The sequence below is a fragment of the Emydura macquarii genome, unplaced genomic scaffold (genome assembly GCF_026122565.2).
Source record: "Emydura macquarii macquarii isolate MOO-44397 ecotype Brisbane River unplaced genomic scaffold, CSIRO-AGI_Emac_v2 contig_2676, whole genome shotgun sequence".
In the NCBI taxonomy this organism is placed as follows: domain Eukaryota; kingdom Metazoa; phylum Chordata; order Testudines; family Chelidae; genus Emydura; species Emydura macquarii.
In genome coordinates, this window is record NW_027132813.1 from 29,125,465 (window position 1) to 29,152,343 (window position 26,879).

General features: G+C 39.9%; 1 protein-coding gene across 7 annotated transcripts in view; it reads right to left on the reverse strand.

The window, feature by feature from the left end:
- The window catches only part of NRXN1 (neurexin 1), a 753,679-nt gene that overhangs the window by 15,586 nt on the left and 711,214 nt on the right, over positions 1-26,879 (reverse strand). For 5 of the 7 annotated variants that reach the window (XM_067565125.1, XM_067565119.1, XM_067565121.1 and 2 more), the window contains one exon: positions 6,520-6,607. In XM_067565125.1, the coding sequence (XP_067421226.1) occupies positions 6,520-6,607 (88 nt within the window). The remainder of the gene's footprint in view (positions 1-6,519; positions 6,608-26,879) is intronic. The other 2 variants (XM_067565120.1, XM_067565122.1) reach the window with 1 other exon arrangement.

Genomic DNA, 26,879 nt, shown 5'->3' on the forward strand with positions numbered 1-26,879 from the left:
TTGGTTCAATAATACCCTAGTGATCTTTTTTCAAAATATTGGCAACTCACAAAAAACTGCAATATAATTTGGTTGAAGCATGAATGCTCTTAAGTGACTTGAGCCATAAAGACTGTGAGTCATAATTCCCCTGCAGTGGGCCTGATTCTGATGATCTCACTCATATCCAGTGTCACTTTGGGGGAGTTATTCCTGACTTAAACTGGAGCAAGCAGAACCTGGTCCAAAATAAGTAACACTATGAAAAATGACTTGCGGGGATTCTAATCTTACAGAGTTTTGAAATCAGGCTCAGACTGAACTGTGTGTCATTTTTAGGACTCTGCTTTGTTCTTTTCATGGAAATGTGCATGGCTTCTTTTCTCTAACTTCATTTCTTCTGTGTAGCAAAATGGATGACTTTCCCTCAAATATCTGAATGCAACTCTTTGGCTTTTGGATGATGTACTTGAGTGGGGATGCCAGGTATAAGGATATGGATTTCCCTTTTTATTTTATTTTTTGGTAACAGTACATATATACTCCAATGGATTTGTCTTTTTTTTTTTTTTTGGGGGGGGGGGGGGGGGCACAAGGGGGGGGGTAAACTCTGCATAAATACTCCAATAATAGCAGCAGATTTTTACAAGATTTGCACCAGTGTCCTCCTCACATCTTAAACTACCCCTAAATCATGATTATGTCAATTATATCATCCTGTCTTACATTTATAGAACACTTTTGACCCAAATGTTCATAAAAGTGCTTTGCAAACTTAGGAATTTTGCCTAAGCCAGGAGTACAGGATTGAGCCATAACTTCACTAAAAAGAAACAAAAATGGAGTCAATGCAAATTTCATTGGCGCTGAAGTTTGTCATTGTAAGGGGTGCTAGACAAAGCACTTAAACTGATATATACATTATAGGAATCACTTCTCCTGGTGCTCCCAGTAAGATGTGAAAAGTGGCCGCTGTTTATTAGTTCACAGCAACTCAACAGTTTGTGATAAGAAATGAAGAGCAAAACATGGCTAGAGATGGATCCAGGTTATTCAGAGTCAGGGTTTAGATTCTGCTCATTAAAGAAAGAGGGATCTAGTGAAGTCTGGAACTGACTTCACACCTCCTCAAAATGTGATCATGGTTATGGTTTTTAATCCATCTCTACCCTATTTAACTGACCTGCAGGGGAAATGTAGGCAGGTCGGATGTAACAAATGTGCAGTGCATACCACACACATTATTCTGCCTCCAAGACCAAGCCTTCATCATAAGACCTACCTAGATTCACTGGAATGAGCTGGTAGACTAGGCATACATTTTTCCCCTGCTAATGCTACTGATGCTTCCACTGATGTTTGACAATCCACTGCCTCCATATCCTCCACTCTTGGGGCTACTTCCTACAAGGTGCTGAGCACTCCAGCCATGATGCATGGAAGTAAGCACACTCTTGAGTACTTTGCTAGATTGGGGCCAGAGTGCTCAGCACCATGCAGGATTGAGTCCCTGGTATCTCTGTCTACATGTCGGATCCCCGCATGCAGGGCCGTTTTAAGACCTTCGTAGGCCCTAGGCACACTTGCCTTCATAGGCCCCCAACCGAAATAACTAATTTGATTTTAAGCTATTAATAAATAGTTTTTTAAATAAAAAAAAAAAATTATATATAAACATATTTTTCATAGGCCCTGAAAGTTTCATAGGCCCTATTGTGACTATTGTGCCTAATGGATAATACAGCCTTGCTCGCACGATAACATGCAAATCACTAATCCTTTTCCTCTGTCAGAACAAGGATTGGGGCCATAAAAACTACCTGATGATCTATGTTAGTGAACACTTCCAATACAAGGGAAGCTAGGAACATAGATGCACATTTACCACTCCACTGAGACATGACCTGGAGGAGAGGGCAAATGGGGAAGTGTTGATTAAAAGAGAAGATTTTTTTCTTCGGTTTCAAAAAAAGAAGCAAGTGAATTGAAAACAAAAATGATGGAAAGGCAAGACTCCCCTGTCGGAACCTGGAGGGAACCTGTTTATGCTAACAAAGCAGTTTTCCACTTGGATGTATGATCCCTTCCAATGCTCCTAGGATCAGTGAGTCCTGTATAGTCTGGCCACAGTCTTTAAAACGGCCAAGTGATACCTTTAGCAATCCCATTTCTCATGTTGCTTTGAAGTGTCGTGGATCAATTCTAACCTAAGCACTGTAATCTGCATGTAGCTTGAAAGAATTGTCCATACATATGCACAAGCTGTCACTCTTTTTTCCAAGACACCCAGTGATACGCATCGGTGGACCTAAATTAGAATTGAGTCCAATATTTTTAACTCTGCTCATCTGGTCCAATCCCTCAATTAGCCATTAACTTTGCTTTTATGTGACCCATTTCGGACACATATTCACCTCTACATTTTTGGAAAGCTTCAGTAGCTGCACACTAAATTCCAGCCCATTATAATTGGATCAAATGAGCTGTGTGGTGTTATTCCTAATTGAAACTCTATGGAAAACTGCGCTCTGCACAGGCCCTCGGAGAAGATAGAGCAGAGCCCTAAATATGCAAAGTGTAGATTTGCCAGCCATCAGCTTCACAGCTCATCAGGTGGAGTTAGCAGACCATTCTGGGCCTTTCTGGACAGGTTTCTAGGAAACACATTTTTTCACAACTTGTATTCAAAACAAAACGGTAAAACATTTTATGCTTTATTACTTCATCTATTGGATGAAGCAGCCGAGGAAATTTAGAGGATATTATTATTATTATTTAGGGTAAGTAATGATTATCGGAGGTGGGGCGGGAGAGGAGGAGAATGTACTGTAGAAAACATAGCATGTTGCCGTTCCTTGCTAAACATAATGCAAATAAAATATGTTCACTAAATTTTGCATGCTAATAAATTTGTTATGACTTCATCCAATTATGGCACATTTAGCAGTTTGTACACCATGCTGAAATCTGCAATTATAATTTTCTGTGACTTTATGTTCCAGACATGTTTATGGAATTGCTGTTTAGCAGCTCCTAATCTGTGCTACATTTTTTATAACCCATATGAAATTTGTTGCTAGTTGCATACTCACATTTATTATTTAGAAGACAGGTGCACAGAAAGCAAAGCTGATGGTGATAGACCAGGGCTAGCTAGCAATCCCCAACTCTGCAACACATTTCTCCCAGGAGATGAAGCCCCAGTTTAAAAATAAATCTAGTTAATCAATAATTTAGCCCAATCAGTATGTTTATAATAACCATGAGCTGTATGTAGAGTAGGCTGTCACCATTTCCTTTTCATTTATAGAAGCTTTTGTAATTCAATTTGCAGACCTTAGCATTAAAGGTTTTTTTTGTTTTGTTTTGTTTTGTTTTCTGGATAGATCTCTCTTAGTTCTAGAATACCATGCTGTTACAGCCTTTATTCAATGAGCTTTTAAAAAAAGATGTGTTCATGAGTGGAACTAAGTGCTTTGGCCTGAACTCCGCAAATTACGAGCGAGCATTATGTAAACATCCTCACATGGCTCTGTCAGTACAGTTCAGTTGAGCTTGGGCCCTGTGAATGGATGTCAGAGAGCCAGAGAAGAAATTTAATGGGATCTCAGCCCACAAGCCTCTGAAATTGATGCCAGGAGATAAGAGCATATTGTCCTGAACACACGCCCTCTGCTTCATAAAAGCAGATGCTAGGAAAGATAAGCAGAGCAGCAATGAACCTGTCTGTGAAGCAACCCCATCTACCATCACTTGAGGGGAGAGACTCCATACATGCCAGCTGTAGAGGGGAGGAACCGATTTAATAATATTGCCAGACCCAAGCTTTCAAAAATCAAGATTCAGCCCCCCTTCTCCAAAATCATGAGATTGGCTTAAAAATCATGATTTTTCTAATAATAAATAATAATAATAATAATAATAATATGGGGGTTCTTTTCTTCACCTTCTGGTTTCTGAGCCTTTTTGCTGCCACTTGCTATTGTTTTCAAGCTTTTCTCCACAATCACGAAGGCTAGATACTTTTTGATTAAATGAAAGCTCATGCAAACTCCTTTCCCCCTCCCCCCCAAACCACTGGGGCTTTCAGACAATCATCAAATATCACAAGACTCGTGATAAAATCATTGACGTTGGCAGCCCTGAATTTTCCTCCTGCATGTCCTAGGCAGTTGCAGGAAACAGATCATATCTACAACATGGGCAAGACCGCAGTACTCCTTTTCCCATTGAATAGTACTCTGTTCCACAGATAGTAGTCCCATGAAATCATAGAGCAAGGTGCTATTCAGTGTAGGTAAGGCCATTACAATCTGGCAGGAAGGGAGCTTTACTACTGCTTTAGGGCGATAGAAATTCCTTTGGCCCATGCCACCCCAAAAAGGGGAGAGGACCAGGCCAACAGCTGTAGAAAGGAAGATGGACAATCCTTTTAGGATTGCAGAGTGTGGAGGGGAACTCATGTATGGATGTGGATAATATTATCCATCATACATAAAACAGTCAGGATAATGGGCATTTTGGAGAACATGATTTCTAGCATTGCACTAATCCAGAAATATTTTTAAAGCACTGGCAATTGTGATGCAACAAATGCAAAAGTAAAACTGTTCTCAAACAAACAGAAAATGAATGGCATCGTGTGAAAATGATTGATCAGAAGAAATAGAAAAGCTAATGGATGTAAAGCTAAAGGCAAGGCTGTGCACAAACACTGACATTTGTTTCCACTTCTGGGTCAGAGTTAGGATGGAAATGATAATTTGTCACAAAGCTTTATTTCACTCATGGCTCCCCTGCCCCCACCAGCTAAATGAGTGTGCAAGGCTCCAGGCCTAGTAAGATTTGTGAGATCTGCAGCCTTGTGTCCCTGGATTAAAACAGTCTCAGAGAAGTGTCTGGTCTATTTGTGACCGATGATGAAATTTCAGCTGTAGGGCTAAGACTGTAAATACATTTTCACTGCTATCATTTCCTTCAAGGGGGGCAGGCAAGTGTTTTAACACCAGATCACAGAAGCAGAGTGGACATGAAGGCTTGAGTTTGCTAATGGGACAGCACCGCCTGATTGCATGGACCTAATTTAGCAGCTGGCCAGGGATGATCTCAGAGATAGAAAAAAGAAAAATGTGATATGGTGTTGATCCATGATGGGCAAATGACAGAATTGCTATCCTCAAGAATTTGAAAATAAGAAAGGAATACCAGAATAAATTGTGACATTTATTTTCACCCTGAAGTGCACAAAAACCCTATTCTCAGTGCCTGTGTGTCCTGATTTATAGCGCCTTCACAAGTAAAATACTGTTCTGAAAAGAGCAGGAATTTTCAAGCTGATGTGTTGACCAGTAGGAAAGTACTAAAACTTTAGCCTTGGCATTTCATCTCCCTTGTCAGGGACTGGTGTTCCTTAACATAACTCAGAATCCTTTAAGGGGATAGAAACTGTGATCAAGGGTGTCTTAAAGCTTTAAACTTTAGCAGACTAACCTGTCAGGTACAAGTTCTTTAATGGCCTAGCCTGTCATTCCACAGGGTCAATCTTCCCACTGACTACCCAGGAAGAAGATGACTATGACAACCATTCACTAGGACAGGCTACAACCTCATTCACCTTTAATGAAACTTCCCTTGAACAAGAGCATGTGGCTCTATTTGACTTCAATCTACGTCTGAGGCCAAATCTGGCCTGTCACTTTCGATCAGACATAAAAGTCTGCTAGGTTGAAGAAATATAATAATTATGATTTCTATGTGGTTTTTCTTATGCACTGAAGATGAAGTGCCCCTTGTGGTTGCTCAGCTTAATATGCAGGCCATTGTTCAAGTTTCCTTTGTTTGCACTTAGATTGCACTTAGTAGTCACTTACAAATTTTCACCAGTTTTTCTTCAGATAACTAAACTGAGATATTATCAAGCCATTTAAGGAGACTGACAAGTTAAATGCAACCAATACATAGTTGCAGTTAATAATCAGAGCTGTGATAAATACTGAACAATCAAGCATCCATTCAGAAAAAGATGATAAAAGAACAACTCACACCCACCACATTCAAGGAAAAAGTTCACATTACTTCAATTTGACAGCTGGATTATTTTTAAGGTATGGGCTATAATATTCCTTTTTAAAATAAATTCACCAAGGGGTTTGTTTCTTTCAAAACTGTGGCAAACATTTTGCTTTTTGGAGAAGGAATATATTATTTAACCTCATTTTATATATATATATATATATATATATATATATATATATATATATATATATATATATATATATATTCACACATGTACACATGAGCAACCGAGAGTACTACTGAATCTGGCCTCAGGTCCTTACCAAATTGTTAAGGCTGTTCAGGTCAGGAGTACCAACACTTTGCTCCCATCAGCTAGCTTTGCAATTTGTCTCCTTGCCAACAGAGAGAACTGGCTATATGCATTAATGAAGGCCCCTGAACCAATCCCTACCCACGGCTTACAAAAAGATTTGCCAGCATGCAAATATGAAATAAAAGAAAGGAATAAAAAAGTTGACTAACCTAACCCACCTGAGCTCGGCTCACAGGGATCAATATCCTCGTCATCACTGGGACATTCAGCCGAGGCCACCAGGATGTCATCTGTGGTCTGTAAAGAAAACAAAGTCAAGTAGATTCACTTAAACTGAGCCAGCGTGTGCTCATTAGCATTTCTGCTATCACTCAGATTTATGTAAAGTCCTAAATGGATGAGTATTTCAGTCTTAATATTTTATGCTACAAAAATACTCTCCATTTATATTATAATGCAGCTTGTTTTTCTATACACTGGTGTCATTTTTCAAAGGATTGTGTCAAATACCAAAAGCAGGCAACTGAAAATTTCATGAAAACTCTCTTCAGCCATTTTGTTCTAACAAGAATGAGAACATGGAGGGACAGAATACTTGCATTTAGATGTTATTCTCTCCTCTCTATGTCCAACATATAAACTATGAATATATACAGAAAAGACTGGGGACATAAATCTTAGCCAAAACAGAGCATGTTAAATTTTTTTGTAGTTGCAGACACCATCAGAGGTGCATCAATAGTTTTCCAGCAACTATTATACTTGCATTTTACCATATCAACTGCTACAAAATATTTATAATCGCTCAGGAAAAAGACCTGGGCATCATCTGTAGACAGCTTCATGAAAACATATGCTCAATATATAGCTGTGGTCATAAAAGCAAACAAAATGATAGGGTATGTATGAAGAATGGGTTAGAAAATAACATTGAAAATATCAGACTCTCTTATATAAATGTGTGGTACACCCTAAAAGTGAATACTGTAGCTACTTCTGATAAATATAGTTAAAAAAGGATGGAGCAAAAACAGAAGGGTTCCAGATATGGGGGACCAAAATTATTAGAGACATTAAAGAATTCCATAGGAAAAGACTGAATAGATTGGGACTATTTAATTTGCAGAGGAGACAAATAAGAGGTTCCATGACAAAGGTGTACAAACTACTGAGTGGGACATTCCTATTTACCCTCTTATAGTATAACAACAAGAGGGCATTCAATTAAACTGAAAACCAACAAGTTAAAAACTGATAAAGAGAAATACTTCTTTATACAATTACCGTGTCCAAGAACTTAGTTGGACTAAAAAACTAATAGATGTTTATAAACCTGATGAGAACATCCAGTGTTTCATTAGAAAGGGAAGAAGTAAATAAGGGGTATATCCTTAAAGGGTATATATATTCTGAAATAAAACACTAAGGGTATGTCTACACTGCAATTAAAAACCTGCGGCTGTCCTGGGCTGTCCATATCAGAGGGTACGCAAGCCCCAAGCCCTGGCACCCCTTAGGGCAGAAGCCCCAAACACATGGGCAGAGTTGGAGGGAGACATGGGGGGACATTGCCCCTCCAAACTGCAGTGCCCTAACCAGAGTGGGTCAGTCCCAGGGGCAGATCCACACACATACACACCTACTTCCTCCTCTCCCTCCTTAGCTCCCAGCCCCCTTTGACTGCTCATGCAGTCGGTAAGAGCTGCCCGGGCAGGGAGACCTGGCTCCAGGGCTGGCAGAGCACTCAGGGAGCAGTGACCGCAGAGGGGTGCCAGCCATCCCAGCACACAGCCCCTAGCTACCTCCTGCCTACACCCAGAGTGGTTTTCAAACTTTTTGAGCTGAGCTCCCTCTCCTTTGAGTTATAATTTTTGGTTGTGCCCCCCACTCCAACCCAGACAGGCTGGGTGGCCTACCGAGGTGCATCAGGAGGTAGAGGTGGCTCTCCTGGGTCTCCAGCCCTCCTGGGTCCTTCCCCCGCATGGAATTCAAACTACGCCTATGCCTGAGGGTCCCCTCAACCCGCCCGGCAGCCAGACTCTCAAACACCAGCACATGCCCCTGTCTTCCCCAGGCCCTGGAGATTTTATAGCATGTTGGGGGGCCCCAGAAAGAAAAAGGTTGAGAACCCCTGGCCTACATTGCACTTAGACAGCCTCTTAATGCAAGACCTGCGAGCCCAAGTCAGCTGGCATGGGCCAGCCGTGGGTGTCTCATTGCAGCGTAGGCAAGCCCTTAGTGACGTGGGTAAGAAGGCATTTTCTCTATCATCAAGTTATTCCATAACTGTCCATTTCAAGGTTACTTGTACCTTCCCATGAAACATTTGGTATTGGCCACAGTTGGAAATAGGTTACCGGACTACATGGACCCCAGGATGCAGCTGGAATATAGCCATTCCTATGGTCCTGTATGGTATTTACCCTAACTGTGAGGTGCAAAATGTATTCATATTGAAACCTATGAGGAATATCACTTTGATGTAACACTTTTATTTCTCTACAGCTGTTTAGCAATGTTAATCTTTCAACTGAAGTTTTACAGCAAAGAATATTTATTATCATAGGCTTTTCTTTGATGTGCCTCACAAATATTAGGGAATGTATGCTTACAACACTCTTGTGAGATAGGGGAGTGCTATTATCCTCATTTAACAGGTGGAGGACTGAAGCACAGGGAGATTAAGTGGCTGACCCAAAGTCACACAAGAGGTATATGGAAGACATTATAGTCCAGTGCCTAAAGCACAAAACCACCCTTCCTCAGGGCGAAACACATTGTAAATTTATGAGATTGGCAAAAAGACTGGCAGATATAGGAAGGGTGAGAGACATGGAGTCTTTTTTCTATACTATATAGAAAAGAAATAGAACTGTAGCCAAAGATGGTTACAAATGTCCTAATAAATTCCCAGGCAAAAAAACATTTATTGAGACAATTTAAGGTTGCATATTATATCCCTCCATTTTTGAAATTTGATCTAAGAGGACTCCACAGCTGAAAACAAACCAACCTTAAAAGCAGGGAAATAAAAAGTTAAGCTACTGCTTTAAGAAACAAAACTGAAAATGATGGAAAATCAGTGTGAGTCAATCTAACATTCTTAGTTGTGTCCACATAATCTCATCTCTTCATCTTTCTTTCTACTCGTAACATTGAAGACATTCTCTTTGTGCAGTCTGCAGATGGAAAATTGAAAAGTTATATATACATATATCTGTGGTGTGAAGTATGACACTTTGCCACATTCTAACCTTTGTTCTTTCTAACTAAGACCCATAAATTGCATGACTAGGAAGTTTCTATATATCATTTTGATGCAAAACGGTAACTCTGGGTCTAATTACATTTGTACAAGTAGCGAGAGATGGAATCTTAATATGTAGCCGAAAATGAGATTCTTCACTATACCACTGGTTTAATCAGTAATTGTTAAAGTATGTCTTTTGGCATGGACTATGCATGTATGTAAACAAGGTCATAATCTGAGCAATCACTGTATGACTCACATGAAACTGTGTGATGGATGGATAAAATTGTCTCACAGTCTCTGGTTGATCTGAGGGTAGGGCTGCAAGGGCAGAGTGAAATATGCTTAGGTGACCTTAACTCTGCTTCTATAGTTTGCAATGTACCTGAAATTATCAAAAAGAATTCCAGCTGCCAATGGGATTTTATTCCTTTTGCATCTGAAATAACGAGGATTTTTTCTGCATATTTACTTACCAAGATCAAAATGTATTGATAATATACATTTTTGTTATAATGTATTGGAACCTTATATATGAAGGGAGAATTACTGAGTGTATTTAATAGAAATCTATGAAAATTCTGGCTCTTGGCCACTTATGGAGTCCATCTATGAGCACAAAGGGGTGTTCTTGATTCTATTGTACGTAAACAGCTGAATGCTCAATTTTCTTTTAAAATACAACATTCAACCCAGCATATATGCCAAGAAAGGCCTCACTACAACTGCTGAATATTCAAGTCAACACTAAGTGTATAACTGATTGTGTAACAATGCTGCTTTAAAAGCACTGACTCACATACCAGGATTGGACTGAGGGTAGGAGGGGCAAAATGATGTGAGACTTTTTTTCTTCATAAAAATAGTTCCAAAATATTTGCAGTTGAAATATCAATTAGCTGTCATAAAAACAAAAACCCAACATTGTGTACAAAGAGAGGGCAAGGAAAGAGGAGTGGCATTGCCCAAAGCTAGCGATGAATACTGGTGAAGCACAGAAGGCATTTTTAACCTGGATTAAACATTAGCTCTAGTAATACAGAATATGAAGAACACACAAAAATAAAATACCATAAGCGAATACTAGTCCTTTCTCCAGTAAACCTCCCATTTTCTTCAATGGGAGGTTTGCCTAAATAAAGACAATAGGATTTAGTTCTACAGTTCTAAGACTGCTAAAAGTTCCAGATAAATAACAACAGATAAAGTAATAGGTATACATTTAATTTACTGTATATTGCCTTTTTCTGATGATTTTTAATGTGGACAAAGAGAGTTAAAATAAATCAGTTTTCCAAAATGAATTGCCCTTTTTTTAGCACCCAGGATAAACGTTACCAATTTACAGGACAGCTGCATCAAGCATTTTCATTAAACAAGGATTTAAAAATCAGAGCAAAATCCTCCCTATTTGCAGTTAGTCTCTAATAGGATAATATTAAAACTGGTGTCATCATAATATGAAATCAGATTAGCATGTCTCTTGGGTGAATTGTTCAATTCATTTTAACAGTGATAATCTACTTGTAAGAGATTTTTTGTTTTTAAATGGCAGGTGTACATCCTAAAAGGCCAACCCTGATTTCTCTTCATTACAATTTTTTTCCCGCTTTGTGAATTACCATATATTTTGGAGAATTTAATGTAAATGACTCGTGCAGTGTTTAAGATAGAGTTTAGTTTGTGATGTCTGGTTATGTAAAAAGTTGGACATTTGTGACATTTAAAAAAAAAGATGGTCAGAAACCTTCACAATTACCAGACCTATATAAAAATGGGCAAAAATCAAACATTGTAAAGCTTGGAAGTTGAGGAATAACTCCATATTTAGGCTCTGACCCTTACTTACTTATGTGAGTAATCTCTCTGAAGTCTATATGATTATCTACATAAGCAAGGACTGCTTGCAACAAGAAAGGTTAGAGGATTTGGTTCTTAGTTACCACAGTGGAAATACAAAATGTCATCCAGCTGCAATCTTGCTTGGGGAAGAGAATGGTGATCGTTTCAAAGGAAGCTGGTGGCCAGTTTTTCCAGCTCAAATAATTATGGTTTACTTGTGGCATTAGATACAATAACAGACTCTACAGCAGTGGATAAATATCAAGAAGTTTCATGGGCTCCGGCCATTGGGTTGCTGGCCATTGAATGTTGATGACATGAGACTCTTTTTTTATAATACTTAGCTAACACTAGGTTGAACAAAGAGACTGGGGATGAAGTAATAATATGAAGTTGCTTATACAGTGAACAGGGGAGTTTGTAGGAGGAAGAAAGACTAAAATCAGCATAGTTTGGAAAGGCCACGTCACCAGTGCCAACATTGCTCCTGGCTCCCCCTCTGCGTCCAGACAGAGAACCCAACCATGATGCCTTACCCAGATCCCGGTGTGGAAATGCAGGGACAGTGGCCTGCATTACCCCATCACAGAAAGACAGGCTGGGGGGACCATCCAGTGTGAGGGGTGCCTACTGGTAGGATCTCTCAGGAGGCAGGTGGAAGAGCTACAGGAGGAGGTGGCTTGGCTGAGGAGCATCTGTGTACAGGAAGATTTGGTTGAAAACATGCATATGGAGACCTCAAAGATTGAAGAAGAAATCCAGCTGGAGAAGAGTGCAGTAGCACCATCAGGGGAGGGGGATACTGCTCAGTCACAGGAAGGAACCTGGATGCTGTTACTTCTGGCAGCAGGCAGTGCTCCACCCCTGCTCCCAAACTATGGTCCATTGAGACAAAAAACCAGTATGCTGCCCTGGCATCAAGGGATGAGGAATCTCCCCCCCAAAGTGGAGAAGGAGAAGCCATGTACCCTCCAAGGCTGATAAGATCAAAGCCACCACTCCCAAGAGGCAACAAAGTGTGGTGGTAGTTGGTGACTGCCATCTAAGGGAGACAGAGGCATCCATCTGCAGGCCTGACCCGGCATCCCGGGATGTGTGCTGCCTGCCAGGAGCCTGTATCCAAGACATTGTGGAAGGATTGCTGAGGATCAGCCAGCCCTCTGACTACTACCCCATTTTGTTCATCCATGTGGGCACTAATGAGACTGCAAGGTATGACCCCGAGCAGTTCAGAAGTGCCTACAGGGATCTGGAAGTAAGGAAGAAGCAAGAGGAAGACCAGGGGCAGGGTAGACCCATTACTCAATGAGGAAGGAAAGACAATAACAGAAAACACGGCACTGGTGGAAATGTTAAATGCCTTCCCCCCCCCACCCAGTTTTCACCAAAAAAGTTAGCAGTGATTGGAAGACTAACATAGTGAACATCAGTATAAATGGGGTAGGATCGGAGGCTAAGATAGGATAAGAACAAGTTAAAAATTACTTAGGCATTGTCTACACTACAGCGTTTTGTCGGCAAAAGTCAGCTTTCATTGACAAAACTGGAGGTGTACACACTACAATGCTTCTTCTGCCAACAAAACTCTCCTGCTTTTCTGAAAAAATAAAACCACCTTGACGAGAGTTGTAAAGCTTTCTGTAACAAAGTTATATCAACAAAATGTCAGGGTAGACATTGCGCTTGGTTATATTGCCGTAAATGGCCTCTAGGAGGTGTTCCACAATGCCCATCCTGTCCACTCTGGTCAGCAGTTTGAACTCTGCTGCCCTGCACTCACATACACAGGCATCCACTCCTTCCCCGTTTAAAGGCTTGGGAGTTTTTGAAATTCCACTTCCTGTTTGCTCGGCAGGGAGAGCACACATGACATCTTCCCAGCTGACCATGGCAGCTTCATGCAGCAAATGCTCTCCTGCTTGGAGTACACGGGAGCTGTTGGATCTGCTGAGTATATTGGGAGAGGAGGCTGTGCAATCCCAGCTCCGCTCCAGCCATAGGAACTTGGATACCTATGGTCAGATTACTTGCAGCATGATGGAGAAGGGTTAAGAACAGGACATGCATCAGTGCCATGTGAAGATCAAGGAGCTGAGGCAGGCGTATTAGAAGGTGAGGGAATCAAACCATTGCTCTGGTGCTGCACTGAAGACCTGCCACTTCTATAAGGAGCTGGACGCCATCCTCCATCACAAAGAACCTCATGGATACTTCGGCGGGGCTGGTGACAGCGGAGAGTAAACTCAACCCCAAAGACGAAATCACGGACAAGGAGGTTGAGTTGAGGGACGAGATGGGACAGGTGACAGGGTCATCCAGTATTGTGGGGAGCCAGGACCTCTTCTCAACCTCAGAGGGTTCGAGCCAGTCCCAGCATTAATGCACACTAGAAAACTTTCCTGGAGGTACTCTCCAATGCTCTGCTGAAGGTTCCTTGGCAGAGCTGCTTTGTTCCTTCTCCTGTTGTAGGAAAATTTCTGGCACCAATCACTTGTGCCGGGACCAAAGCGGTACACAGGCGAGCAGCATATGGACCTGGTCTGAAACTGCTCGCATGCAGGACATGCACCCTTGCATATCGGCTTCTATGACAACCCCCTCCCCCCCAACTGTAGAAAATGGTGGCAGAATTTTCAACTTTGTCCTTAGTCACCTGCAGTGATCCTCTCACAAAACCACATAGACCCTTTGCCCCATCTTGAGCAGCCACCACTTCCCTAGGCTGAACTCACCATGTTTAGGGTGTTTGCCGAGCTGTGCTTGCCAAGGGACAGTGAGAAACTGATTCATATTTAAAAAGAGGTGTATTTTACTTTAATGATTTGATGTTGTGAGTGCACTAAGGATCATTCTTCTGTTTATTGTTTCTCGTGCTTCTGCAGATGTGTCCTTCAGGGAAACCCCTTATACAATGGCAGAGCACCTCCGCCAGATAAGGAAGTGACTGAGCAGGAGCAAGAGTGACGTATTTTGAGAGGTGCCCAAACTTTAGAGGCCCAAAAACAAGAATGCAGGGCATTGAAAGAGATTTTAAATGAAAATTATAAATAGACAGGCAGGACAGGAAAGAGAGCCAGGAATGAATGACACAAGTGATGAGGGACCAAATAGTGATGTTGAAGTCCCTAATCATGCTGAAGGCAGAATCATGCGTGATTTCTACTCCTCCCATACATTCCTTTCAACTCTCCAACCTGTCTCAGTACCCCATTCACTTCACCCCTTCAGACAGCTTCCAAAATGATAGCTGGATTTACACACAGATAGGAGAGCTTACCCTGCTTACCTTCACTGTTATCTCCTTTCCCACTAAGTGTTTTGTGTGTGTTAATTGGTATGTAATAAACATATGCTCTCTGAAAGATAATCAGTCTTTATTTGTCTTCTACACATGGTGGTTGCTGCTGAAATTAATACACTGTGGTAACTGGATCATTTGCTGACTACACATCATGGTCAGGAATCATCACAATTTTTATGCAAGGCAGCAAGTTAACAAAGCATGGTGGAGTGCTGTATAGAAAGACATGGTCAAAATGGTGCCCCAAGGCCTCCCTGATTCAAACAGCTCCCCACTGTGCCCCACTAATGGCCCTGGTATCTGGCTGCTCAAAATCAACCACCAGGCAATCTGCCACCATGCTCCACCCCAGGTGAAACTTTTCACTTTTAGCCTCACAAATATTATGGAGCACACAACAGGCTGCTATGACCATGGGAATATTTTCCTCATTTAGGTCTGACCTGCCATAAAGGCAGTACCAGCATGCTTTTAATCTGCCAAATGCATATTCTACGGTCATTCTGCATCTGCTCAGCCTATTGTTGAAATGCTCCTCGCTTCTGTCCAGGTTTCGCATATAAGGCTTTATGAGCCATGGGAGTAAGGGGTACAGTGGGTCTCCCAGGATCACTATGGACATTTCAACATTCCCCATTGGAATCTTCTGGTCTGGAAAGAAAGTCTCTGCTTGCAGCTTTCTGTAAAGTCCAGTCTTCCTGAAGATGTATATATCATGCATCTTCCCTGACCACCTTGCATCAATGTCAGTGAAACGCCCACAGCAATCCCCAAGTGCCTGCAATATTATAGAGAAGTGCCCTTTTTTATTGATATACTCCATTGCAAGATGGTCCGGGGCCAATATTAAGATATGCGTGCCATCTATCGCCTCACCGCAGTTAGGGAATCCCATTGCTGCAAAGCCATCCACTATTTCACACACATTCTAGAAGTCACAGTCCTTCATAACAGAATGTGATTAATGGCTCTGCACATTTGTGTTAACACAGCCCCAAAGGTGGACCTTCTGACTCCAAACTGATTTGTGACCAACTGGTAGCAGTCTGGAGTTGCCAGCTTCCACACAACAATCACCAAGCACTTCTCCATCAAGAGGCCAGCTTTCATTTTGGTGTCCTTGTGCCTGAGTGCTGGGGCAAGCTCCATACCCAGTTCCAGGAAGGTGGCTTTCTGCATCTGAAAATTCTGCAGCCACTGCTCTTCATACTAGACCTGCATAAAGATGCGATCCCACCACCCAGTGCTTGTTTCCTGAGCCCAAAAGCAACAGTCCACCATGAGCATCGGTTCCGTGAATGCCAAAAGTAATCTGGTGTTGATTCTTTCCATGGCACACAGAAAGTCAGGTACCTTTTACTCCTGTTCAGATTGGGAGTTCATGATATATTACATGATCAGCCATGTTGTGTTCATAACAGTGACCACAACAGTGGAGAGTAGTGCAGGATCCTTCCTTTCAGAGACAAAACAGTAAGTGCACAGTAAACAGGGGCCATTGAAAAATGCCTTGAAACGCAGTTGGAAACCTATGGAATGATAGGATGGAAAAGACTGCATCATGGGATGTTGAGTCCACACCTGTGATGCACTACGATCCACTCTGCCTTCCTACAACTCCTAGCTGCAGAAGGTGGTGAGTTGCATAGTGGGATAGCTACCCACAATGCACTGCTCTCACTGTCAATGCTAGAGCACCAACTGTGGACGTGCTCCACCAAGAGAAGGACATTGTGTGAACATGCACAAGCAATGTAATTTAGCCCTTTTTGATCATCGGCATAACGTGCATCAATAAAACTCTGTAGTGTAGACAAGACCTTAGACAAATTAGATGTCTTCAAGTCAGCAAGGCCTGATGAAATACATCCTAGAATACTTAAGGAAATGGATGAAGAAATCACTGGGCCATTAGCAATTCTCTTTAAGGAGAATTTGTGCAGGACGAGAGAGATACCAGAGGACTGGAAAAGGGGAAACATAGTACCTACTGTTAAAAGGGGAATAAGGACAACATGGGGAATTATAATCAGCCATCTTAACTTCAGTACCCAAAAAGATGATGGAGCAAATAACCAAACCATCAATTAGTAAGCACTTAGAAGATAATAACATGATAAGTAACAGTCAACATGGATTTGTCAAGAACAAACAATGTAAAATCAACCTAAAATCGTTCTTTGACAGGGTAACAAGCCTGTGAATGGGCAGAAACAGCACATGTGAAATATCTTGACTTTAGTAAGCCTTTTGATAGTCTTTCACATGACTTTCTCATAAGTAAGCTAGGGAAACATAGCCTAGATGAACCTACTATTTAAGATGGGTGCACAACTGGCTGGAAAACCATACTCAGAAAATAGTTATCAATGGTTCACAAGTGAGCTGGAACGGCATGTCGAGTGGGGGCCTGCAGGGATCTGTTCTGGGTCCGGTTCTTTTAAATAGCTTCATGAATGAGTTGGATAATGGCACAGAAAGTATATGGATAAAGTTTGTGGATGATATCAAGCTGGGTGGGGTTACAACTGCTTTAGAGGAGAGGATTAGAATTCAAAATGATCTTGAGAAACTGGAGGAATGCTCTGAATTAAATAGGATGAAATTCACAAAGGACAAATGCAAAGTACTACTCTTAGAAAGGAATAATCAATTGCAGAAATACAAAATGGGAAATGACTACCTAGGAAGGAATAATGCAGAAAAGTATCTGGGGGTTATGGTGGATCACAAACTAAATATGGGCCAACAATGTAAAAAAGCAAAACAAAGAAAACCTCATTCTGGGAAGTATTAGCATGAATGCCGTAAGAAAAACCCAGGAAGTAATTGTTTCACTTTATTCAGCACTGATAAGGCCTCAACTGGAGTACAGTTTCCAGTTGTGGACACCATACTTCAGGCAAGATGTGGACAAATTGAAGAAAGTCCAGAGAAGAGCAACACAAATGATTAAAGGTCTAGAAAACACTATCTATGAGGAAAGATTGAAAAGTTGGGTTTGTTAGTCTGGAGAAGAGAAGTCTGAGGGGGGACATGATAACAATTTTCAAGTACATAAAAGGTTGTTATAAAGAGGAAGGTGATGAATTATTCTCCTTAACCACTGAGGACAGGACAAGAAGTAATTGGCTTAAATTGAAGCAAGGGAGATTTAGGTTAGACATTAGGAAAAACTTCCTAACTGTCAAGGTAGTTAAGCACTGGGACAAGTTACTTAGTGAGGTTATGGCGTCTCTGCCATTAGAGGTTTTTTAGAACAGATTAGACAAACACCTGTCAGGGTTGGTCTGGATAACATGTAGTCCTGCCTCAGTACAGGGGACTGAACTAGATGACCTTTCAAGGTCTCTTCTAGTCCTACATTTCCATGATTCTATGATCATTTTTTCACTAAACTAGTCTTCTGAAGCTTTGCATGATTGGGTTAAAAAGCATGCCATTTCGTTCATTTTTAGCATGGATCATGTTAAGACCTGAATGTACCAAAGAAATATGATTAAAAATCATAGAATCACAGAATTGTAGGACTGGAAGGAACCTCAAGAGGTCATCTAGTTCAGTCTCCTGCACTTATGGCAGGACTAAGTATTATCTAGAGCATGAAACCACTAATGTGAATTGTCCAATCATTAAAACATGTAATGGGGCTAGATGGACCATTGGTCTGACCCAGTATGGCCATTCTTATATTCTTATGACTATAGACAAGGGACCATCAGAAAACATGCTTTCCAAGGTAGGGCTGGGGAATTAAACCTCTTCTAATTATATCTCTCTCCTTTTGCCCAATTATTACTTATCAGATCCGTTCACACTATCACATCATTTTTTCCTGGGAAAGCATATTAAAATACTTGTGCATCGGTCCACTAAAATTAGTTGCAATTGATTTTTAGACATGGAGGGCTGCTTTAACTTAACAAGAAAAAAGTATAGACCTAGAACCAAGATATAAATAAAGGATTGAGAAGACCCAGAGATAGATGCTGCTATCTTTTTAATTAGCTATTGCAAATATAGATTTTTTCCCAAATACAGTCATATTTACAGAAGAAATAATTGTTCAATGTTTAGTGTAGTTGTTTCTTTCTTTTTGTACACATTTAACTTTTAAGAAGTAAATGACTTTACTGAAAACTGATATAGATTTAAAAAAAAATTTTTTTAAACGTGGAATAAAATAACCTAAACCAATAGGAATGCTGGCAGAAACAACAGGGTATGAAAAATCAGGAAAGAGTTCATGTGGAAAAAAATCAAATTTCATTTTTGGGACTGGATTAGCTGAGCAATTTTCTAGCCAAGCCTGTGTAATTTAAATTTAATTTACTCTGTATGAAGTTGAACTGTATGACTGGCTGTTGAGACAGTTGTGAAAAGAAACTCAAATATGTCACATTAATCAATCCTATTCTTCAGCTAGTTCTCCCTGGTGTTTATAACCTTCCACACAATAAGGCAGTCTGCTGAGAAAGACACAGCAATGATCTAGCAGTAATATAGCTCTAGATGACATCCCATTTGAAAAAGGGTCTCTAAATTTGTATTTAACCTGCAATAGGTCAAACAAATACATCCACATCAATTTAAACTAGTCTACCCTCATATGAAAAGTCTTTTCTCATGCTTACTCTGTTGGGAAGTGATGTTTCTAGAAATTGATATTAAAAAGCATATACACAAATTAATAATTTATTCTATTAACTGTTAAAATAATATTATCCTGTAAGGAGAAAATAAAATAACTGAAGAAAAAACATACATTCTTTTCAAAATTGGCTTTCAGTAAATGAATACAATATAGCATACAACACAGCATTCTGTTATGCTCATTTCACTTGAGAGCATGTGGCATCAGTAGAATGACAAAAAGCTGAAGAGTAATATGTTCTTATTAATGAAAAGCATCAACGTTTTAAAGTATGATGGGCAAATACTGATTTCACCAAACAAAGCCACTGGTTTTGTGAAACTCTAAGGATCCCAGAGAAGGTTGGGGGCAGGCTGTACATCATCTTTACATCTTCAGAGCTGGCAGTTGGCAGGTTTGCTTCCCAGAGCAAATCAGAGCAACCTCAGAACTGGCTCCCATTTCTGTACTTATACTTGATTAGACTAAGTGTCCTTCTTCTCTAGCTTGTTCAAAATTCACAACGTGAATTTGCATCGCTGCAAATAATGTGCAGTGTCGTTCCCCCATTCCCAAAAATTTCAAAAACATCTACATTCCCGGAGGCATGAAATCCCATGAATAGATGGGAAAATGCTACACTACTTTTTATTGTTTTGCAAAAATGGTTTTTTACAAAATGATTTATATTTTTCTTTTTATAAAATAATGTCTACAGAACTGCATGGCTTTCATTTACACTCAGAATGTGAAGTGAATTGCTTTGAACAAAGCCTCAGAACCATCCATCTTGTCTGGGAAAAGCAAAAATAAAAAGCTTAGAAACTTCAAATGTTGGTACAGTTGCAGTTTTTTATTTGGACAGCAAGTCAGGCAGCACTGTATACTAAAGCTAATCTTTTTAAAGTTAAAATATTGATGACAGATGCATCTAAAAGATTTTTGTAAAATCCAAATGATTTTCTAGTGGATCTTGTCCCTAGATCTCAACGTTTGGACAATTTTAATTTCCTGGAGGACAGAGAAAATCTGTATTTATTATTTCTTTTCCTGTCTCTTTTCTCCTCCTGTTCTCGAACCATGCAGGGCCTGAGGGCTAGAAAATTAACCAACTGAACTCTTTTTCTGTGGATCTCCTCATTAGGCAACTGATGAAAATTCATCCAACTTCTTCAATGTATCTTTCATTAGTCATTGTTGCTAAGTTGTAAGGGATAATAATGAGACATTTAGCTTTGTCCTTATCACATAACATTAAAGGAGTTGTAAATTAGCTGTTGTTCCTTTCTGTAAAATGACTATGATAATTTACTATAGCTGAGGTTTCTTATCACCACAGTGAACAACACAGTATAGTGATAATGCACGTAAGTGTAGGTGTTAATTTTTTTGTATGTTTTGCAGCCATGCTTCTTGGGCTGTGATCATCTCCTGTAAGTTAAATTGTGTCAGGTCAGATTTTTATTTGGGTAGCAGATCTAATCAGTGATGTCATACGATGTGTGCTTGTGGATCAGTAGCGAGCACTTTATCTTCTGCGTGAGCACTGGACCAATGCAGCAATATGGTGCTGTTTGGCATTGCTGTCGTCAGTTTTCTACTGCAGATTCAATTGGACAGACTATTTTTCACTCTCCTTCCTAAAAACTGTTATGTGTGGTCCTGCTGATAACTGCTGTGCAACATGCCAGAGGTAAGTCCCTAGGTACAGTGGGCCAGGTTGTTTCTCTCTCTCCTGTTTATGTGGTTGGAGGGAGGGAACATGCATAACTCGTCTAAAGGTCAGGGCTAACTGTAATCCTTGAGCCAGAGTGCAGAAACTGCTCCCTTCATGTGTCCGCAGGGGCTTGGAGCAGGTCATGGTATGGTGCCACTCTCCCTTTGTAAACATAGAGCTGGCTAGCCACAGGAAGGGAGCTTGCTGCACAGTTCCCCAGGATACAGACTTCCTGGCATGCCAGGGAACTGATGGATGGAACGCACGCCTGCAAGAAGTACAATCCCTCCCAGAGCGCCCACTGGGACAGTGCAAAGCTGAACTTGCTCAGGGTGGTGTTTAGAATTTGCTCAAAGCCTCTGGAGTGCTTGGTGTCCAATCAGGATGGGAGATGCTATACGAATGTGAATTATCTGACACAAAGCAGACATTTATGCCAACCTTGTGCAACTCTGAGTACATCATTGGCACCTAATAAATAACAACTACTGGATAGCTAGGTGTCTATTCTGTCTATCTAAGGTACTTATATGGCCTCCATGGCTGCAGTAGCTGAGCACCTCACAATCTTTGGTGTATTTATGTTCCCAACACCCATGAAAGGTAGGGAAGTGTGAAGAATAGCTAATGAATGATATGTAGCTTTCCCTTCCAACTCACTTTTAGATTCATAGATTTCTTGTGCTATTTTTGTTTTCATACATCAGATTTGACACTGATTTCATTCTGTGATCTCAGATTTTGTTATCATGGATCATTTTGATCAGAGGCTGAACCTTTCCTTGGTTCATCCATCCCCTACTTCATTTCTCCAGATATACTGGGATAGGTACAAAACAAGTGATGATTAGTATACAAACCCTTAAAAATCACTTATGCTTTCTCTTTGGAATCTTCTTCAGAAAATTGGTGTTAATTTCTTTCTTTTCTCACACTTCGTACTGCATCATTGAATAATAAATAATAAAAGTAGGAGTAATAAAGTTAGATTATGCAGTTGTTTAAAATTTAAATTAAACTGAAAATATATGAAATACACTACGGCTGAAAGAAAATTTAAATGCTCTCTTTAGAGCACGACACACACTTTGGCTCCAAGTCTAAGAGCAATGTGCCCTGGCATTATGTTTGCATGTTCTGGTATCATTATATTTTTAGACTTTTCTTTTGCTGAAGCAGACGTGCTGGCCTTCATTAATTCTGAACTCGCACAGCACAGCAGAGACTTTCACAGCCTTTTTTTTTTTTTGTTACCCATAAAGTAATTGCTTATTAAAGTCCAAAATTACAGCAGTGAAAGTAGATCAATTAATTTATTTTACTGCCTTATGCATTGTAAGTCACAGATATCGCTGAATTTTGGAAACATGAAATTCACTCAATTTGTATCCATCTTCTAAAACCTCCCTCACTGACAGTGGGTTTTTGTTTTTGTTTTAATTTTAACATTTTTAACCTTGTAAGTTTCATTTTTCTTGGTTGGTTTTAATTCTCCCAGTCATGCTACAAAAAAAAAAAAAAAAAAAAATCATACAGAAAGAAAAAAAGAAAGAAAGAAAAGTGAATAATGGAAATTGGGAGTTACATCCCAAAAATTTGACTCAAGATACAGGTCTACCCAAATTTAGGACACAAGAAATTATAGAAAGGAAAGAAGCTATTGTTTGCTTGGAAATACATATAAAACAGAGTGAGAATGTACTAACTTTGAGCATGCTTCCATCTATTTTATACAATTACAGTACTTACCTGTTCTACTCACGATGAACACACCTGACTTTTTTGTTGTGCTACATCAGACTATGTTCCTCCACTGAAACCAATGAGAGTTTTGCTGTTGGCTTGAATAGGAATGAGCTACCACACAAAATGGTGAGCGCTGCCTGCAAAGTAATAAGCACCTTCCACTCCCATTGACCTCATAATCTTCAAGGGAAAAAGGTTTGCTTAAACAATTTAAACTTCTCAGTACAAAATAATACATGTCTATGAAATAAAAAAATCTGCACCTGGGAATGAACAGCCTATGAATTCTACCAGCCTAAACAATCATATTGACCTTTGGCCACATTAGGAACACATTTAATTGTAGTTTGAAAGATGCATAAAACCTATTGCAAAACTTTTCATATCCCCTTTGCAGCTATTTTTATGAATGCCATGATCAATTAGAGTCAATTAGGTAATGAAAGAAAAACAGTCAGTGTAGAGGGGAACAAATGGTCGGTGTGTCATATACTGTACTTCAGCATGGAATCTGCTACAATATAGAATATGAACACTAGCTCCCCCACACCATGTGAATGGAGGTTTAGTTTTATGTATAACCAAGCATAATATATGTGATTGTTTACCTATGAGTGAAGCAGTACTCTGCCAGAGAAGGGAATATGGTAGTAACAAAGGTGGTGGATGGATCTCACTCTTCTTGGGTCAGAAAAACTAAGCTAGTCACAGGAAGGTGAGCAAAGTACTATCATTTGTACCATCCCCTGGCATGGGAATTCATCCAGATGGAAGACAGGCAGTATTACCATTGCCAATCTTTCCTGAGATTTTACACCTGGGGTTGGGAGGAAACATTTTAAATCCTGTTACTGGCTGAAGAGATGTGCTGAATCTTCCTAGCTAATTGCTCTCCTGACCACATTCTGTCCCCCAACCATCACAGCCCAAGTCTTGGCTTGCACAGAGTCTCTCTACCACACCAACAGTCAAAAGGAAATTGATGCTGACATGCCAGTAACTCTTAGAAATGTGAACTCTTACAATACTGAGCAGTAGAAATCCATTATTGAAAATAAGCATTCAGTGAAACAGCCCACTGTTCCAGCATACTTTGAATCTCTGGTGATGTTTGCAGTGCAACAAATCCAAATATCAAATTCAAGAACTGGTGCAGATATTCAGGAAAATACTTATCAATAGCAATGGGCAAGAGAGTGCTCTCTGGAGCTACTTTCTGAATGTGTAAAACTCACATTAAAACTAATGAAAGTTAGACATACATGCATTGAAAGAAGAATCTGTCTAACTGACTTCCAGTAAGAAGTAGAATCTTCATTAGAGCTACCACTTTGGTGATGCACATATTTGATTCAATGGCCTGGCTACTGTAGTGTTTTCACACCCATGTTTGGATTTGTTAGTTTAATTTCATAATGACCTAAAAACAAACATATAAAACCCCAGCTCTACTCTCTTTTTTACAAAATAATTTCATTAACTATTCACAGGTAAAATAAACTGTTGGAAAACCAGCATGGAACCAAATTTAACCATTGTGTGTCCAGGAGCTGCTCCTATTGACTTTATTTGGAGGTACATGTACACATTAAATTGCATCATTTGGCCTTCAAGATCCTATATACCACTGGGTGGTATCCAGGCTTGAGTTTTCCTGAAAAAGAAATATTCAGTTTGAATATAAAATAGGAGGAAATTAAAAACTATGGTCACAGTTTGACTAATAAATGTTTCTTTCAGTCAGCACCTTTGTACAGAGATTTCAATAAACATTATAGGTGGAACAGGTAGCAATGCCTATAGTTAGGGTTGCCAAACACTTTCTATTATAAAGACATAGTTTACAGTTTATAATTTTATCAGACTAACTGTTTGGGCTGAAATTTTCCATGCTGGGTGGTTTTTTTTATTATGTTTCAAATAAAATGGTTTAATCATTTCTCAGAAGGAGATTTAGGAAAAAACATGCTGTTTTGCAATGTTAAGAAAATTATTACAGCTGTTTCATTGAGAAGTTTGAACACCTTCATGATTTGGAGTAAGGGCTTGAAGTTTGGTAGACAGGCTGTGTGTCACCTTGATGTCATAGATGAAAATCCACCAAATTTGGCCAAGCTATGAGCCTATAATATTTTTCACTTTGCACATGCTTAGCAGAATCCATGAGTACTTCATCCCAGGAATGCCAGGGCTGAGAAGACCTTTTTCTGCAATTGCTGCAGGGAACAACTGGGACTGGAATATAGGGGGTTGGGACATGAAGCTGAGTGCGGGTACGGTTGGGGAGGACTGAGCTAAGGAGCTGGAGGTGAGATTGGGATGAGGAGCACTCACCACAATGCCTGGCTTTTAAAGACATTGATATAAGTGAGGAACTGATACTGCAACCATTACTCAAGCAAGTAATCTCACTGATTTCAGTAGAACTACTTCCTTGAGCCAAAATTGCAGGATTGAGTCCAGATATTGTAATGTTCCAGGGAGGTCCCCTGCAGAACCATCACAAGGACTTCAGATCAACTGAAGAACAGAATGACCCCTAAGTGTCCACCTCAGTATATATACTGAATTCATAATTAGTGCAGCCAAGGAAAGTAGGATACAGGGGAAAGTTACCTTGAAGCCACTATTCCCCTCTCCTGATCGTGGGTCAGCCAGGAAGCTGAAACAGCACCCAACGCTAAGCCTGCTTGAAATTACTCTTCTGCAGTGGTCCCAAAGGAACTTTTGTACCAACCAGGGATCGGGAAAAGCGCTACATGCTGTGCCATGCCCTCTTGCTCTGGAAGGGAATCCTCAGCTGCCCCCTTCCACTAGTACAAAGCAAGAGCTAAGACTAAATCTGCTCCAGAAAGCACTATATAAATGCAAACTAATATTATTATAAGGCACGCTCAATAAAGTTGATATGGATTCAATATGGATTCTCAGCACTTTGATTCAAAGAGCTCCTAATAATCAGGGACACAATATAGATCACAATGTGCAGTATATATATATATATACACACACACATTTTACAAAGAAATAATAACTCTGAAATGTTATTTTGATTGATTTTTATAGCATGCTTATGCTGTGGCATCTAAACTCTAGTAGGAATGAGGAGAAAAACACACACAAGTTATACAATGCTGCCCACAGAGAATTTCTTCTCCTGCTCATACCAATTTGCAAAGATTAATTATGTGGAAGGAGCTGCACAATGTTGGATTGTATGACAAATGGACACTATGATAGCAAATGATTTCACCTAATGCTTTCCGACTTCTGAATTTTAATTAGTAAAACACAACAAAAACAAAACAAAAACCCAACCAACCTCCTAACCATTACACTATATTTCCAATTTGGAAAGGCATTTTGTTTCACCTGAAAGAAAACTGCAGGTGTGAACACAAGGAAGACAGACCTTGGCAATTCTTACTTTGTTGCTATAGCAATAGTGTGTGAGAATGTGTGAGAGTTGCAATTTAGCTCTCCTGCATACAGCTGCATTCATATATGTTGGATCCAATCATTGGGTACACAATCTCTGCAGTTTATTGTGCCCTAATAAGATTTGTAAATTACTTAAGTTATAGTGACAGTCTTCAAGTAACTGGAAATTGAAAAATATTTAATTTCTTTTGCTGCACTACTTAACATTGTTCTATAAAACTGCTCAGATCTATGTTTTCAACTGGATACTTCCCATTTTTTGCTTCTGTATAACGATATTCTATAATTATATAAATATGTATAAAGTATAAATACATTCTAAAAGTAACCAATTAATTTTTTTCTGTATTTTTGTGAACACTAACTTATTCAGATCAGATCTGTATTTTTAGTACTGAAAAGTATTATATTCATTTAAGGTCATATTCATTTTGAAGGGAAAATAAAAGAAACCTGGAACATGAAAAAGTTTTTTTTCCACTGTTCACTCTAAAGAGGAGTTCTGCAACCCCAAAGTTTCAGCATTCTCAAAGATCTAAGGATCTGAAAATGCGAAAGTATCTGAATCGATTAGGGATGTTGTCACAGGGCAGCACTGGCCCTTTAAGAGGAAGGAGGCCAATAAACCTCTGACTGGTG